The 16,885-nt window shown below is 37.9% G+C and overlaps 1 protein-coding gene across 11 annotated transcripts in view; it reads left to right on the forward strand.

The window, feature by feature from the left end:
- The window catches only part of RPS6KA3 (ribosomal protein S6 kinase A3), a 115,902-nt gene that overhangs the window by 81,783 nt on the left and 17,234 nt on the right, over nucleotides 1-16,885 (forward strand). For 7 of the 11 annotated variants that reach the window (XM_009197320.2, XM_003917483.4, XM_017953977.3 and 4 more), the window contains 7 exons: nucleotides 7,074-7,162; nucleotides 7,652-7,716; nucleotides 7,794-7,896; nucleotides 8,861-8,985; nucleotides 11,224-11,349; nucleotides 14,594-14,683; nucleotides 16,320-16,478. In XM_009197320.2, coding sequence (XP_009195584.1) covers nucleotides 7,074-7,162; nucleotides 7,652-7,716; nucleotides 7,794-7,896; nucleotides 8,861-8,985; nucleotides 11,224-11,349; nucleotides 14,594-14,683; nucleotides 16,320-16,478 — 757 coding nt within the window. The remainder of the gene's footprint in view (nucleotides 1-7,073; nucleotides 7,163-7,651; nucleotides 7,717-7,793; nucleotides 7,897-8,860; nucleotides 8,986-11,223; nucleotides 11,350-14,593; nucleotides 14,684-16,319; nucleotides 16,479-16,885) is intronic. The other 4 variants (XM_009197324.3, XM_021932884.2, XM_017953975.3 and 1 more) reach the window with 1 other exon arrangement.

The following is a 16,885-nucleotide window of genomic DNA, read 5'->3' on the forward strand; positions in this document are numbered from 1 at the left end:
TGGCTAGTGGCTACTATAATGGATGACAAAACTATAGTTTCAATGCAAATAAAATTAAAATCCTAACAATTTTTAATGTGGATCTTGATAAACTGATTCTAATATGATAATACAAAAGACCAAGAATAGCTAAAATACTCTTGAAGACCAAGATAGGAAGACTTGCTTTACCAGGTATTAAGTCTTATTATAACAATAATTAATACGGCATTGAAACAAGTGTGGAAAGTAGATCTATGCAATAGAATAAAGAGCCCAGAAACATATCTATATATGTGGACACTTAATTTGCAACCATTGGGAATTTCAGAGCAGTAGGGAAAGAATAGCCTTTTCTTAATAAATCATGCTGGAAAAGTTAAATATTTGTATAAAAAATAGGTAGGAAGTGGTGGCTCACACCTGTAATCCGAGCACTTTGGGAGGCTGAGGTGGATCACTTGAGGCCATGAGTTCAAGAATATAAAATTTATCCAGGCGTGGTAGTGCACACCTGTAGTCCTAGCTACTTGGGAGGCTGAGGTGGGAGACTCGCTTAAGCCAAGGAGGTCAAGAGTGCGGTGAGCCATGATCATGCCACTGCCCTCCAGCCTGGGTAATAGAGCAAGACTGTGTCTCAAAAAAAAATTTGCTTTAAAAAAATTTTTAAAAATTCCTACCTTCCACCATACATAAAAATCATTGCCATTCTATTTAGAACCCCAATCAATAAGAAAAAGCCAACCCAATAAAAACATGGGCAAGAGACTTAGGGATCTGACAGAAGATAATATTCAATGGCCAAAAAACTTATGAAAAGATACTCAACCTCGTTAATCAGAAAATGCAAATTAAAATCACAAGGAAATATCACTGCATACTCACCAGAATGGCTAAAATTAAAAAGATTGAAAGGAGCATTCTGAACCATTTGTGGCCCAGACTGCTGCCCTATTCAAAAATTTTGAAAATAAAAATAAAAAAAAATAAAAAGACTGACAGTTCAAAATGGTGGGATGTGAAGCAGTGGCAACTTTTATACATAGCTGGAAGGAATATCAATACTCATATAACCACTTTGGAAAGCAGTTTTTGTCCTTATCTTCTAAAGACAAATATATGTATATCCTTATCCAATTAGCCCCACTCCTAGACATGGACCCATGTTAAAAGAATCTAGTTACTCACACATCAAAAAACAAGTACAAAGTTGTTCATAGCAACATTATTTGTAATAGCCAAAAAGTGGAAACCTTATTAACAGAAGAGTGAATTAATAAATGATGGTATATTCATACAGTCGAATACAATAGGAGTTGTATTTACTATATGTATTTTAGGCTCTGTGGGCCACACACAGCGTCTGTCACATATTCTTTGTATTTTTTTTCCAACCCTGTAAAATATAAAACAATTCCTGAGAGCCATTCAAAAACAGGCTGAAGCCTTGGCCCATGGGTGTAGTATGCCATACAACAAAGAAAATGAACAAACCACAGTTACATGCAACAGCTTAGATAAATCTCACAAGAATGTGGAGCTAAGGAAGTTCAGACACAAAAGTACTATATGATTATATTTGTAAAGTTTACAGAGCAGGCAAAACTAAAGCATAGTTTTTAGGGTTCATATTTAGATGGCTAAAAGCCTGAGGCAAAATAAGGAAAGTGGTTACATTGGATGAGAGGCTCTGGCAATGTTATGTGTATTGGCCAGGTGACTGTTCAGTTTGTGGCAAATAATTGAGCTATGTACTTTGGGTGTTTTTGTTCGGGGTTTTTTGGGGTATTTTATATTATTCTACACAATAAAAAACGTCTAAAAAGATGTGCTACATAAATTAATGTTCACTGAAGTTTCATCACTGAACCTTTATCACTTCATCTACTTTGATCCCTCCCTTTCAGCGAACAAACACTCTCGTGTTGAAGAACTAAATCCTTCTTTGACTTGGCCTTCCTTTCAAGTTAGTGTACCATCTTCCTGCATCCTTTCAACACAAAGCCTCTTTAAGAAGTAGTCTGTGCTTTCTGTTACTACTTTTTTGGCTTTTTTTATTTCACAGCCTATTTGTCATTCATCCCCACCACTCTGCTGAAACTGCTCTCCCTGTGGCTATCAGTGGTCTTCTAGTTGCTAAAACCAGGGGCAAGTTGTCAAAAGGATGACTCTGTACCATTCATTCACACAATTCATTTAACAGAGGTTTCAGTTCTTGCTACTCATACTTGAGACGTAGTATTAACAAGACTAAAAAGGTCTTTGGTGGACTTCAGAACTTATATTTTAGTGGGGGAGACAAGGAATTAATATCTAAACAATTTCAGGTAGTAATAGGAGATATAAGGATAATAAATCAGAAGTCTGTACTTGTAATAGTGACCCTTTACTGGGTGAGGGAAGGAGCAGAAAGCAGTAGCCATATTAGATGGGACACTCAAGAAAGGCATCTCTGAGTATTTGACACTGTTGGCCACTCCCTCCCTCCATAGTTTTTCATACTTTCATCTGCTTCTCCCACCTCTCTAACCATTCCCCTTTTGGTCACTTTTACATGATTTCTTCTCTTCCTGTTTTTCCTTTTTTAATTATAAAAATTTTCAAAAATGAATTCTCAAAAATAGAATAATTCAGTGAACACATGTACCTGTCACCCAGATTCGACATTTATCAAGATTTGGCCATTTCGCTTTATCTATTCTTTTTTTCTTTTCTTTACTGAAGTATTATAAGTATTCCAGACATATCTACTTAATTCAGTTTGCCTTGCTAAAAATATGGATGTTTTCTTACACATCCACTTAAAACTAGAAATAATGCTTAGTTATCATCAGTCCTTAACCAGTTTTCAGATTTTCTTCAAAACTGTGTCTTTACAGTTGGATCCAAATCAAGTCTGCACTTTCCATTTGGTTGTACTTCTTAAACTTCTGTTAGTCTAGAACAATCTATCCCTGCTTTTCCCCTGCTGTTTATTTGTAGAAACCAAGTCAGTTGTTTTATGGAACTCTGCTTTCTGGATTTATCTTGTCAAAGAATGAGACCCCCTCTCAACATCTGAAATAAAGCATAAAACTTTTTTATTTTATTTTATTTTTTTTTTTTTTGAGACGGAGTCTCGTGCTGTGTCACCCAGGCTGGAGTGCAGTGGCGCGATCTCGGCTCACTGCAAGCTCCGCCTCCCAGGTTCACGCCATTCTCCTGCCTCAGCCTCCGAGTAGCTGGGACTACAGGCGCCCGCCACCACGCCCGGCTAATTTTTTGTATTTTTAGTAGAGACGGGGTTTCACCATGTTAGCCAGGATGGTCTCGATCTCCTGACCTCGTGATCCACCCGCCTCGGCCTCCCAAAGTGCTGGGATTACAGGCTTGAGCCACCGCGCCCGGCCAAAACTTATTTTATTCCTTGCTATGGTAAGGCTAAAGTCTCCCCAAACACAGTAGACCACTAATCTTATATAGAGTTTTGAGGAAGGGTGGAGCTCAAGAACTGGCAGATTTTCAGGTCTATAAGTGGGTTGACATTATCTGTAAGAATGTGATTATTTGGGTGGGACTGTTGTTGATCAGTGGGCACTCAGGTGTGTTTATTGGAGTGAGTCCATTCCTGTTTGGCTAATTTTCAGAAACAAAAAGCAGTTACTCATCCTTGCAGGTGTTCACTAGGCAAGTTGTCATTGATCAATTCAATGGATTTTAAACCAACTGAAAGGATTTAAAACTAGTTCTGGTGGTTCTCTTGTTACCATGGTTACATAACAATTAGTCTTTTCCTAAGAGTATGGAAACTTTTTTTATTCCCTTAGTGTTATTAACTTGATCCTCTGTCTTATTTTTGGTTAAATTGTTTTAGCAAGATTATTTCACAGCTAATACTGTGTGGTCCTTATTATATCAGGAGGCTTACAATACCTTGTTGCCCCCACTTTAAGTGATGGGCTCCAGTGGTTGCAGCTGATTCCTCCATTGTAAAGTTCCCTGTCATGCTTTTAACTAATGGTTCTATCCATTAATAATCATTACTTGGAACAGTTATTTTATAAGGAATTCAAAAGTGATGAATTTTTTTTTTTTTTTTTTTTTTTTTAAAGGGCGGGGGTGGTTTAGAAACAAGATCTTGCTCTGTTGCCCAGACTTGAATGCAGTGGCATGATCACAGCTCACTGCAACGTCAAACTCCTGGGCTAAAACGATCCTCCTGCCTCAGCCTCTCGAGTAGCTAGGACTACAGGTGCACCACCACGCCCAGCCAAGTTCTTTAATGTCTTGTACAGATGATATGTTGCTATGTTGCCAGGCTGGTCTCAAACTCCTGGGCTCAAGTGATCCTCCCACCTCCGCCTCCCAAAGTGTTGGGATTACAGGCATGAGCCACTATGTCCGGCCGTGATTTTCTATTATTATTATTCCTTCCTCATTTATTAGCTGGTATTTTCTCAACAAACTTTCCCTCATCAACTATGATGATTTAATTACTTGAATTAAGGCTCATCCAAGAAAAAGAGAATAAATACTTAATTATTTTCTTAATTGTTTCTAATGTCAGAGCCCTAGTTCCTTCCTAGTAGGGGTAATATCCAGTGAGTTGAGTTTTTGTGTTTTGACTTTGCTTTTTCTTATTTTACTATAATAAACTAATTGGATTTAATAATCAGTGTGATTCAGCCAATTGCATTCGTTATTTTTAATCCCCAAATTGTTCTTTTTCTGACTACCTTTTAAATGGTCTTGTCCCCCAGAATCCATCTATGATATGCTTTTCTTCCCCCTCTGCACTCTTTCCTGACTGACTTGTCTTTCCTATAACTACCCTCCACATTTTAATTACTCTCAAATCACTCTTTCTTACATGAATTTACCAGGCATTAGACCTGTGTTTCCATTTACTCACCTGCCTGGCCCTCCCAAAATATATTACATGCATGACTTCACATCTTTGAACTAAAGGTATCTTTATTTGCTGTTCTTTTCTTATACTCCCAGTTATCAGCATTTTCATGCACCCTCTTTCCCAAACCAGAAACCTGGAAATCATTTTTTATTCCTTCTCTCTTTTGCATAATTAGGTATTCTCCATATTCGATCTCAGAATTATTTCACTGTTCCAGCCTTTCCTCTGAATTACACTGCTGAAAGTATTCAGAAAACAGTGACCTATTACCCACACTATCTGACCACATTCCTAAGTTGATTGCCTACCAGTTATGACCTCTTCCCACTCCAAATTATTCTCTACTACCCTTGGAGTTACCTTCTTGAAAATAAGTCTGGTCATGTTAGTTCACTGTTTCAGGACCTCTGCTGCATCCCTGTTACCTAATACAATAGTGTTTCCCCAGATTTGTCCAAGAGAGTATTAATTGTACAAGATGTTAATAAATATTCTTTGAAAAAGAGGTGCTGGAAATAAATACTTAGAAAATACTGATTTCGCCCATAATCCCAGCACTTTGAGAGGCTGAGGTGGGAGGATCACTTGAGTCTAGGAGTTCGAGACCATCCTAGCCAACATGGCAAAACTCCATCTCTACAACAACAACAAAAAAAAAATCAGCCAGGTGTGGTAGCACACACCTGTAATCCCAACTACTTGGGAGGCTGAGACGCGAGAATCCCTTGATCCCAGCAGGCAGAGGTTGCAGCGAGCCGAGATTGTGCCACTACACTCCAGCCTGGATACTCTGTCTTTAAAAAAAAACAAAAACAAAAACTGATTTGTTTGCTCTAGATTTCTCAGCCTTTTTATATGCAGTGTATTTTAATTTTGTGTCTCTAATAGGGGGATATAATAGCATTCTACAAGCTCATTGGGTCATGAGATAGTCAAGTTGCTAACTATCTAGAGGGATTAATGTTATTCAGTAAAATTTGGGGAAACACTAGCCAAATGAATAAATTGTTAGCCTTTAGATTGCATTCAAGACCTTTCATAATCTCCCATGTTAAATTAAATATTCCCTATTGTTCCCTTGTCACTCTTTGCATATGTTCTTCTGCATTTGTCTCTTAATGTACTAGCATTGCCTGTATCCATCTTCACCATGGACCATGAGGTTCATGGGCTGTCTTTATCTCTGTATCGTCAGCACTAAACAGTGTCTGGCACGTAATAGCTCAGTAACAACCCACTGAATAATAAATGGATCTGTTTCTGAAATAGGAATTTTCTCCAGCTCTATTATTATTGTCATACTTACAGGATTATTGGTTTCTTTAATTTGTAGGTTTGGAAAAAGAATTAAAATTAGAGCTGAAACAGCCCTTCAGGTTCATCTAGGCCAGCAGTTTTTAGACTGTGTATCTTCAATATTTCACAATCCTCTTTCCCACAGTTCCCCTTCCCTTCAGGGTCTGTTAAAGGGAATAGAAAGGAAAAAGTGGCATATGAAACACATGTTCTCTTAGCAGCTTTAAATGTTAGGTTTCTTAAATTCCCTTTGAGGAGGAGTTCCAAGGCTATATGTTGGGAGCTATTGGTCTAGAGTCAAATCCCTTTGCTTATAAAGAAATGATAACAGGCCCAGAATAATTGACTTTCCCACTGTCACAAAGTTCTTGGTAACAGCCAGAACTAGGATTCAAATGATCTTACTTTCACAGTGCTCTTTGCAAAATTTTGAAAAGTGAAAAAGCTCATTAGCTTATGCACTAAAATTCAGTTATGTGTTCACATGAAAACCTGTACATAAATGTTCACTGTAGCTTTATTCATATTAGCCCGAAACTGGGCACAACCCAAATGTCCTTCAACAGATAATGGATAAACAAACTGTGACATATTCATACAGAAGTCATACATGTAATAAAATGGCATAGAACTAAACACACACACAAATAAGTGCAAATAAAACCAGTGCCATGTGAATGAGATCATTGGATTGTCTCCATGTCAATATCCTGGATGTGATATTGTACTGTAGTTTTGTAAGATGTTACCATTGGGGGAAACTGGGTAAAGGGCACAGGGCATCTCTCTGTATTATTTCTTACAACTGAGTGTGAATCTACAAGTATCTCAAAAAGTTTAAGAATTTTTAAAAATAAAAATACAGATGCCTCCAAAAAGTAAAATATTATGTGGATTTATTATTTAGAGCCAAACTTGGAATGCCACAGTTTTTGAGTCCTGAAGCCCAGAGTCTTTTGCGAATGCTTTTCAAGCGAAATCCTGCAAACAGATTAGGTAAAAATTTTAACTAATTTGTTTATGTTGTGTGTTTGTTGGTGTTTGTTTTTCGGGGGGAGTAGATATTTGTTTTGTGGTGGAATTATTAACTATTTAGACAAGGTTGGGCATGGGGTCTCATGCCTGTAATCCCAGCACTTTAGGAGACCAAGGCAGGAGAATTACTTGAGTCCAGGAGTTCAAGACCAGCCTAGGCAAAATGGCAAAACCTCATCTTTACAAAAAATTCAAAAATTAGCCAGGCATGGTGGTATGCACCTGTAGTCTGAGCTACTCAGGAAGTTGAGGTAGGAGGATCACTTGAGCCTGAGAGGTTGAGGCTGCAGTGAGCTGAGATCACACCACTGCACTCCAGCCTGGGTGACAGAGCAAGTCCTTGTCTCAAAATTAATTAATTAATTAATTAGACAAGTATTGAAAACAAAGGCTGAGCAATATGTATATTTCTCCTTGAAATAAAATTACCAATGAATCCATTTTTGATAGGTGCAGGACCAGATGGAGTTGAAGAAATTAAAAGACATTCATTTTTCTCAACAATAGACTGGAATGTAAGTATAGAATGAAAACTTGCTTGAAATATTTCTTTATAATTAAAATATGTCTAAGTCTCTTTTTTTCCCTCTAGAAACTGTATAGAAGAGAAATTCATCCACCATTTAAACCTGCAACGGGCAGGCCTGAAGATACATTCTATTTTGATCCTGAGTTTACTGCAAAAACTCCCAAAGGTAAGGAGAAAATGTGAAAACCCAAATATAAGACAACAAATATATTTTTTTCTTGTTCAGTCAGAAAATCTTTTCCAGACTCTGGGCGTAGTTGCTCACACCTGTAATCCCAGCACTTTGGGAGGCTGAGGCGAGCAGATCGCTTGAAGCCAGGAGTTCGAGACCAGTCTGGCCAACATAGTGAAACCCCGTCTCTACTAAAAATACCAAAATTAACTGGGTTTGGTGGCATGTGCCTGTAATCCCGGCTACTTGGGTGGCTAAGGCACGAGAATCACTTGAACCTGGGAGGTGGAGGTTGCAGTGCATCAAAATTGTGCCACTGCACTCCAGCCTGGGTGACAGAGCAAGACTGTCTCAAAAAGAAAAAAAGAAAATCTTTTCCTGGATAACTCTCTATGCTGTCTTCAAATCTCCCAAATTTGCTGTAGATCAACCTTGTATCTCCCCCATTGTCCCCCAAATAGGTTATTATTGAGGGCTGCAGTTTCTAATATGGTAGCTAGTAGCCACATGTGGCTATTTAAATTTAAATTAATTAAAATTTAAAATGTAGTTTCTCAGTCACACTAGGCACATTTCAAATGTTGAGAAGCTGCATGTAGCTAGTGGCTATCATATTAGACTGTAAAGATAAAGAAAATTTCTATCATTTCAGGAAATTCAATGGGACAGCATTAATTTTGAATACCATTAACCCTATAATTCATTGATTTATTATATTCTTCAAATGAACTAGCTATTTTCTAGGCTCCGAGGGACTACGATGTTGGTGTTGTAATGGCAATACACAATCAGAACAGATCAGATACAGTGCCTCAGAGGTATCCCGGAAAGCAAGAGGTATATACTGTGTACCTGAGAAGTAGAATTCCAGAATAAGTGAAAAAGGTCATAGTGTCAACAGTTTTTCACTCAATTTCCTTTCAAATGAATCTTCTTTGTCACGTCTTACTCTTTTCAGATTCACCTGGCATTCCACCTAGTGCTAATGCACATCAGCTTTTTCGGGGGTTTAGTTTTGTTGCTATTACCTCAGATGATGAAAGCCAGGCTATGCAGACAGTTGGTGTACATTCAATTGTTCAGGTGAGTGGATGTCCAAATAATTTTAGATTTGGAATGTTGTAAGATATAGTTCATTCTGTGAATAGATTTTTTTCTACTGACTTCAAGTGAGCAATTTAAAATACATTTTAGACTGGGCACTGTGGCTCACACCCGTAATCCCAGCACTTTGGGAGGCCGAGGCAGGTGGATCACTTGAGGTCAGAAGTTCAAGATCAGCCTGGCCAACATGGTGAAACCCCTATCTCTACTAAAAATACAAAAATGAGTTGGGCATGGTGGCGCGTGCCTGTAATTCCAGGTACTCAGGAGGCTGAGGCACAAGAATCACTTGATTTGGAGGCAGAGGTTGCAGTAAGCGGAGGTCGCACCACTGCACTCCAGCCTGGGTGACAGAGTTGAAACTCTGTCTCAAAAAATAAAATAAAATACATTTTATATCATTAACTTTACTCTTAGCAATTTTTTTCATATGTCATTGAAAAGGTTGCAAGAACCCAAATCCTAGATACCTATGTGACTTGAAAGTAGAGTTTTAGGCCAGGCACGGTAGCTCAAGCTTGTAATCCCAGCACTTTGGGAGGCCGAGGCAGGCAGATCACGAGGTTAGGAGTTCGAGACCGGCCTGTCCAACACAGTGAAACCCTGTCCCTACTAAAAATACAAAAATTAGCTGGACATGGTGGTGCATGCCTATAATCCCAGCTACTCTGGAGGCCGAGGCAGGAGAATCGCTTGAATCCAAGAGGCAGAGGTTGCAGTGAGCCAAGATCCACCACTGTACTCCAGCCTGGGCAACAGAGCTAGACTCTGTCTCAGAAAAAAAAAAAAAGAAAGTAGAATTTTAAAAGAGTTGAGATAAACATGACGATGTTGTCTATGTCCTCTCCTGTGCCTCAAAAATGTTTTTCATGCTGAGTTTGTTTCACCCTCTGCCTCCTTCAGGTCAGCTATGATGAATTAAGGTCTTCTGGTTCTTCAATGTCTTAGAACAGGAGTCGGCAGACTTTCTCTGTGAAGTGTTAGATAATACTTGAGGCTTTGTGGGCTATATGGGCTCTGTCACAACTACTCAACTCTGCTATGTATCTCAAAACAGCCACAGACAATACATAAACAAGTGGGCATGGCTGTGTGCCAATAAAACTTTATTTACACACACGGGCAATGAATCAGATTTGGCTCACTGGCCATAGTTTGGCAACCTTTGCCTTAGAAAGATACAAGAAATAAAAATGAACTCAAATCTTAAGTCATCTTTCTAATCAAAGGGAACTAGATATATCTTTTGAAGCACTGGATTGTTTTTAGGATATCATTTGTACTTGGATTTGCTTGATGTTTAAGTTGCTTTTGCTCTAAAGTTTTTTCATGAGTTATCCTGTTTTCCATTTTGTAGAAAAACAATTAAAACACTGGTTTTTAAGCAGAGCTCATGTTGAAATAGTCTGTGCCATTTACTATGCAAGCACGTGAATGTATGGCAAGTTTTTAAATTATAAATTCTGTACCTAACATAGAAACCACAAACATATATATTCTACAGAATTCAAATTTTAACATACACAAAGCTCATAGGCATGGATGTCTCATATCAGTATAGCCAAGGGCAACACAGCTTTCCTCAGCCTGTTTATGGAATCAATAAGTTGCTGTTCATCATCTACTGTATGTTATTAGTCCCTAACCCATGACCAGCTTCTTTAGCAGAAGTTGTGTAAGGCTATGACTTCAGGATGAAGAAAGGAGGGTGTGGCTACTGAAAGTCCAAAATGTCGGTAACAGGTATTGCTTGCAAATACATTATTTTTATTTAATCTTCACCATTACCCTCAGAAAATACAGGCTCAAAGTTACATAGCCTGTAAGTGGTGCATCTGAGACAAGAATTCAGATATTCTAATTCTGAATCCTCCTAAATCCTTTCCTTCTATACCATAGGTTTCAAATTTCACATTTGCAAAGGTGCCTGAAAACCTATAGTCAATTGGGGAGTGGAATAAGGCTGAATCACAGACAAAGATATAGGCCCCATTTCAAGTAGCTCCGCTTTTAAAGTCATATTTCTTGCTGTACATTTCATTGTAAACACTTCCAAAATCACTTGTTTGTAGAAGAATAAGTACTATAAAGATGTATTTTTATTCTTATTCATTTATATGTAGAGCATCAACAATGCATGCTGAGGAACATACTTCCCTATTATAAAATGCACTAAAGGCATTATGGGACTCTTCACCAATTTATAATTTTTTGTAGCAGTTACACAGGAACAGTATTCAGTTTACTGATGGATATGAAGTAAAAGAAGATATTGGAGTTGGCTCCTATTCTGTTTGCAAGAGATGTATACATAAAGCTACAAACATGGAGTTTGCAGTGAAGGTAAATATTTTTTTAGTTAAAATGCAATTTGTACAGTTCTTGTTCATGCATGTCAGTACCAGTTAAAAATTACACTCCTCTTGTTGTTAAAAGTGCCTTTTGTTATGAAAAAGTTAAATATCTGGCTAGTGATCTTCAGAGATCTTAATCTAGAACCGTGTGAGCTAAAGGTAAGGTGGTTATACATCTGGTTTGCCCAGAGCAGTACCAGTTTACACATCAAGTGATTTTTTTTTTTTTTACCTCAAATGATTTTTAAAGTATATTTTTACTCTCAGAAGTCCCCATTTTATGCTCAGGGTATCAACAAATTCCTCAAAATTGTGTGCAAAATTTTGTATGTTTACATCTTCTCTGGCAAAATGTTCATACCTTTCTTTACATCTAAAAGGATCTGGGAACTAATAAATGAATTAAAACCACTATCATAAAATTCATTATCATCGGCTGTTTTAGTTTCATCAAGTATCCTAAGACAGAATTTTCTAAGCCAAAAACCAAGGAACCTAGCTCTGTGATGAAGTTTGAATTTCAAACCTTTAGTCATAAGTGAACAAACACTATGTTCAAGTCTCTTTTCACTTCTTGGAATAGTAACCTTTGCTCTCCAATCTCAAGCAATTCAAACAATGTCTAAAGCTTTCAACTTATTTGAACCTTAGGAGTGGTTTATAAATATGCATAGCTCATGTTTAGAGAGAGAGTGACATTAGTTGTTATCACTTTTCTAAACTTAGATGTAACTGCTTTAAAGTTGTCAGTGTCTATAGGACTTTCTGTCAGATAGAAGGATGAACCATAGAAATACATTTAATTTGCTTCATTGGAAGGACAGTAAAGCTAATTTTAAAGAAGGAAATGTTTAAAAGAAATACATTTAATTTTCTATTTTCCTATTCATTGCTCTTATTGAAATCTAAGATACATAGAAATTTTCAAATTGCTTACATGAAAGGAGAAAAGACTAATAACATACTTGGTAGGCAGTTTAAGGATTGTCTTGCCTCCATAAATACATCATAAAAAGCAGAAATGTCCTGAGGCCCCTTTGAATTACAGAAACTTTGAGGACTATGCCTAAAACCTCGAAAACGTCTCCAAGCTATTTGTGGATTTTTGTGACTTAAATGACTCCTAAAACCAATCCCAATAAAGCTGGATTCTACTGAAATTACCACGTGTTTGAGGTCCACAAGCACAAGCATAGGTCTAATGCAAACTGGGCTCAGATTAGCAGATCCATGCCAAAAACAACCCCTCCCAGTGTGTTCTGGTTTTCAAAAGACTAGTCCCAGATCATCTCTTAAATTAGCATGTCTATTCCATATATCTCTCCTCTTAATCACCCATTTGCCTAATTCCACACTGTCATTTGCGGTTGATTACAGTGGGCACCTGTATGTTTATCTTCCCTGTTCTCCAAATACAGAACTGTTTAACAAGTACAGTCCACCCTTGAATAACACAGGACTTAGGAGTGCTGACCCCCAAGTGGTTGAAAATCTGTATAACTTGACTCCCCAAAACCTAATTACTCAAAGCCTACTGTTGACCAGAAGCCTTACTGATAGCATAGTCGATTAACACGTATTTTGTGTATGTATTATATACTGTATTCTTACAACAAAGCAAGCTAGGGAAAAGAAAGTGTTATTAAGAAAATCATGCCAGGCATAGTGTCTCACATTTGTAATCCTAGCACTTTGGGAGGCCGAGGTAGGAGGATTGCTTGAGGCCAGGAGTTTGAGACAAGCCTGGGCAACACAGCAAGACCCTATCTCTACAGAAAAATTGTTTAAAAATTAGCCAGGCATGGCTACATGTGCCTTTAGTCCTAGCTACTCAGGAGGCTGAGACAGAAAGATTGCTTGAGCTCAGGAGATTCAGGCTACAGTGAGCTATGTGCCACTGTATTCTAGCCTTGGCAACATAGCCAGACCTCATCTCTACAAATAATTTTTAAAATTAGCTGAGTGTAGTGGCATGTGCCAGTGGTCCCAGCTACTCAGGAGGTAGAGGTGGGAGGATCACTTGGGCCCAGGAGTTCAAGGTTGCAGTGAGCCATGATTGCGCCACTACACTCCAGCCTGGGCAACAGAGCAAGACCCTGTCTCAAAAAAAGAAAAAAATATATAAGGAAGAGAAAATATATTTACTGTTCATTAAATGGAAGTGGATCATAATAAAGGTCTTTTTCCTCATCATTTTCACCTTAAGTAGGCTGAGGAGGGAGGAAGAAGAGAAGGAGTTAGTCTTGGTGTCTCAGGGGTGGCAAAAACAGAAGAAAATCCACGTGTAATTGGTCCCTCATAGTTCAAACCTGTGTTGTTCAAGGGTCAACTATAAATCCATTTCAGATAGAAGACTGGACTCATGCTGAGAGTTGTAACCTCTTTCCTAGGTTGCTGGTGTGTCTGGGTATTTAGTGTGTACTTAATTACTAAGCTGTTTAAAATCGAACATACAAAGGCCACCTAATTTGTTTCAGACTACCCTTTGAATGAATTGAAAGCAAAATTTGTCTTTTTTATATATTAGTTTAGCAGATTAAAACATTAAGAGAAATATTTTTAAGGAGCAGCCAAAATAAAAGGGTTAGAAAGCTACATTACTATTTTAAAGGGCTTTATTATAATAATTAAACCAAATTCTAACCAAATAAAATTCTAGGTGTAATTTTCTATGTAGCTTTCTGCCTAACTTCAAAAACAAGATTGTTCTACTTAACAGGTAATTAGCTTTTATAAGTAGCTTACAACTAACAGGATATTCAATTGAAGCATTTTAATAAAGGAAGTAAACTTAATTCAATAAGCAGATGCTAGTGGTGGTGTTATAGATATATCTAGCTCTTAATTATCTGTATTGATGGGGGGTTAGAAGTTGACTGAGTTCCCAAATGTTTAAGGCCTCAAGGATAGAAGAAAAGATATGTTAACTGTCTTCTTGGTACCTTTTCTCGAGGCTTTTTGAGTTTTTGGTAAGTCCTAAACTTACTACAAACTTACATTGGAGAGGCATGGTGGGAATGTGACTCATGAGTTGGAATTTACAGCCTTGCCATCTATATCAAGACTGGCTTTCTGATTAAACAGTCTGGCCAGGTAGTTGAATAAAACTGATTGATAAATGGCTTATTTATATACTATTTACATGAGGTAATACCCAACGTCTGTAGCTATAAACAATTAATGTTTATAACTGTATAGTTCATGAGGTTTTGTGATAAATATTTGCCTTTTAGATTATTGATAAAAGCAAGAGAGACCCTACAGAAGAAATTGAAATTCTTCTTCGTTATGGACAGCATCCAAATATTATTACTCTAAAGGATGTAAGTAGATTCTTTAACATGGATCATTTGAATTAGTTGTCTAACTCACATTGAAAGTAGTGTATTTTCAAAAATCATGTGGTAGACAGAGAACTCATCATAGGCTGGGCATAGTGGCCCACGCCTATAATCCCAGCAGTTTGGGAGGCCAAGGCAGGAGGATCACTTGAGGCCAGGAGTTCAAGACCAGCCAGGTCAACATAGTGAGACCTCCATCTCTACAACAAAATTTTTTTTAATTAACCAGGCTGGGCACAGTGGCTCACACCTGTAATCCCAGCACTTTGGGAGGCTGAGGCAGGAGGATTGCTTGAGCCCAGGAGTTCAAGACCAGCCTGGGCAACGTAGGGAGACCCTGTCTCTAAAGAATATTTAAAAATTAGCCTGACATGGTAGCTCATGCCTATAGTCGCAGCTACTCTGGAGGCTGAGGTGGGAGGATTGCTTCAGCCTGGCAGGTCAAGACCGCAGTGAGCAGTTATCACACCACTGCACTCCAGCCTGCACAGCAGAGCAAGACCCTGTCTCAAAAACAAAAACAAACAAAAAAATTCAGCATGGTAAGTTTAAAAAGTAGATTTGAAAACAATGTATATGTGTATATGACATAATTTCATTTATCAGTAAAGATACGTTTGTACAGTTATTTTTTTCTACTTTTGCTTTAAGAAGGAAAGCACGATATTATTGCTTTTAATATCTGCACTTGAACACTTACCTAAATGTTCAGTGTTAATATTACTATTAGTTCATATTCAATATTGACTAGTCTCACTCTCCAAAGTATCTTCCACATTACTAGAAGAGAGATCTAACACTCATAACTACCCATTTAACTTCCCTGCCTACAGTCTAAAGTCCCTAGCCCCTTAAGACCCTGCCTTCCTCTGTAGTTTTCAGACTTCTCACACACACTTTCTCATACACCTTATGCTCTGTGTTCTAGTATGTAAATTTCTTGCACATGCCTCAATTTCCCATGTTGCTCTGCCTGAATTTATAGTTCCCTCAGTTGCTAACACCATCTATTTTTCTTTACCTGGCTAACTACCACACATAAAAGATTTTGCTAAGGCACTGCTTCTTCCAGGAAGCCTGCCCTGCCCATTGCCACCCCCAGGACAAGTAAAGTATCTTTCCTTGGACTGTCATGATACACTGTTGCCTATGTCTCTCTTGACTGTTATTATAACAAAGTGTTGGCAAAGAGTGTGAACTCCCCAGGTAGTGTTAAGTCTTCTCTTGCTAATGATGCTCACATAGGCCTGAAGGCCTTCTCTGGGGGTTGTAAAAACTCAAATTTCCTCAGATTATCACTGCTCATGGAGACACAGCAAAACCTCGTCTCTACAAAAAAATGCAAAAATTAGCCAGGTGTGGTGGCATGTGCCTGTAGTCTCAGCTGCTTGGGAGGCTGAAGTGGGAGGATCGCTGGAGCCCAGGAAGTGGATATTATAGTGAGCCAAGATTGTGCCAGTGCACTCCTGGGCGACAGAGCGCATGTCTGTCTCAAAATAATAAATAAAATTTTTCTTGAATATGAAGTGAGTTTAATTTTTCTTTTATATTTTAAACTTTGTTTTGAGCACATATAAAGTTTCAAATAATATTTACATTTTGATGTTGAAATTTATAGGTATATGATGATGGAAAATATGTGTATGTAGTAACAGAACTTATGAAAGGAGGTGAATTGCTGGATAAAATTCTTAGACAAAAATTTTTCTCTGAACGAGAGGCCAGTGCTGTCCTGTTCACTATAACCAAAACCGTTGAATATCTTCACGCACAAGGGGTAAGTCTTTTTAACACTCTATATATACATGCACACACTTTTTTTCTTTATGTTTGAGCTAAAATTAGATAGAAGTTACTTTATGCATGAAATGGAAAATAACTGCTATTAGCTGAATTATCCTACTGATCTTCCTCTATATAAACTTTTATTATTGAGATTGAAGTGTGCCTTTGATATCCTAGCTTGTTTATGTTAAACTCTTGTGCTTCCAAGGAAAAGTAAGTGATCTCTTCCGACCTGGAAAACATAGCATTGTTTCTGCTAGGTCACTCTGTACTCATGAATACCAGGCCCACTTCAGGTTAGAAGCAGAACCAAGGAATCCTGGTTTGTATTCATGTATAAAAGGAAATCCTTAAAACAATGAGACAAAAGAGTCACATGCTTCTGGCTGGTGGATATGC

The sequence above is a fragment of the Papio anubis genome, chromosome X, assembly GCF_008728515.1.
Source record: "Papio anubis isolate 15944 chromosome X, Panubis1.0, whole genome shotgun sequence".
Taxonomy (NCBI): domain Eukaryota; kingdom Metazoa; phylum Chordata; class Mammalia; order Primates; family Cercopithecidae; genus Papio; species Papio anubis.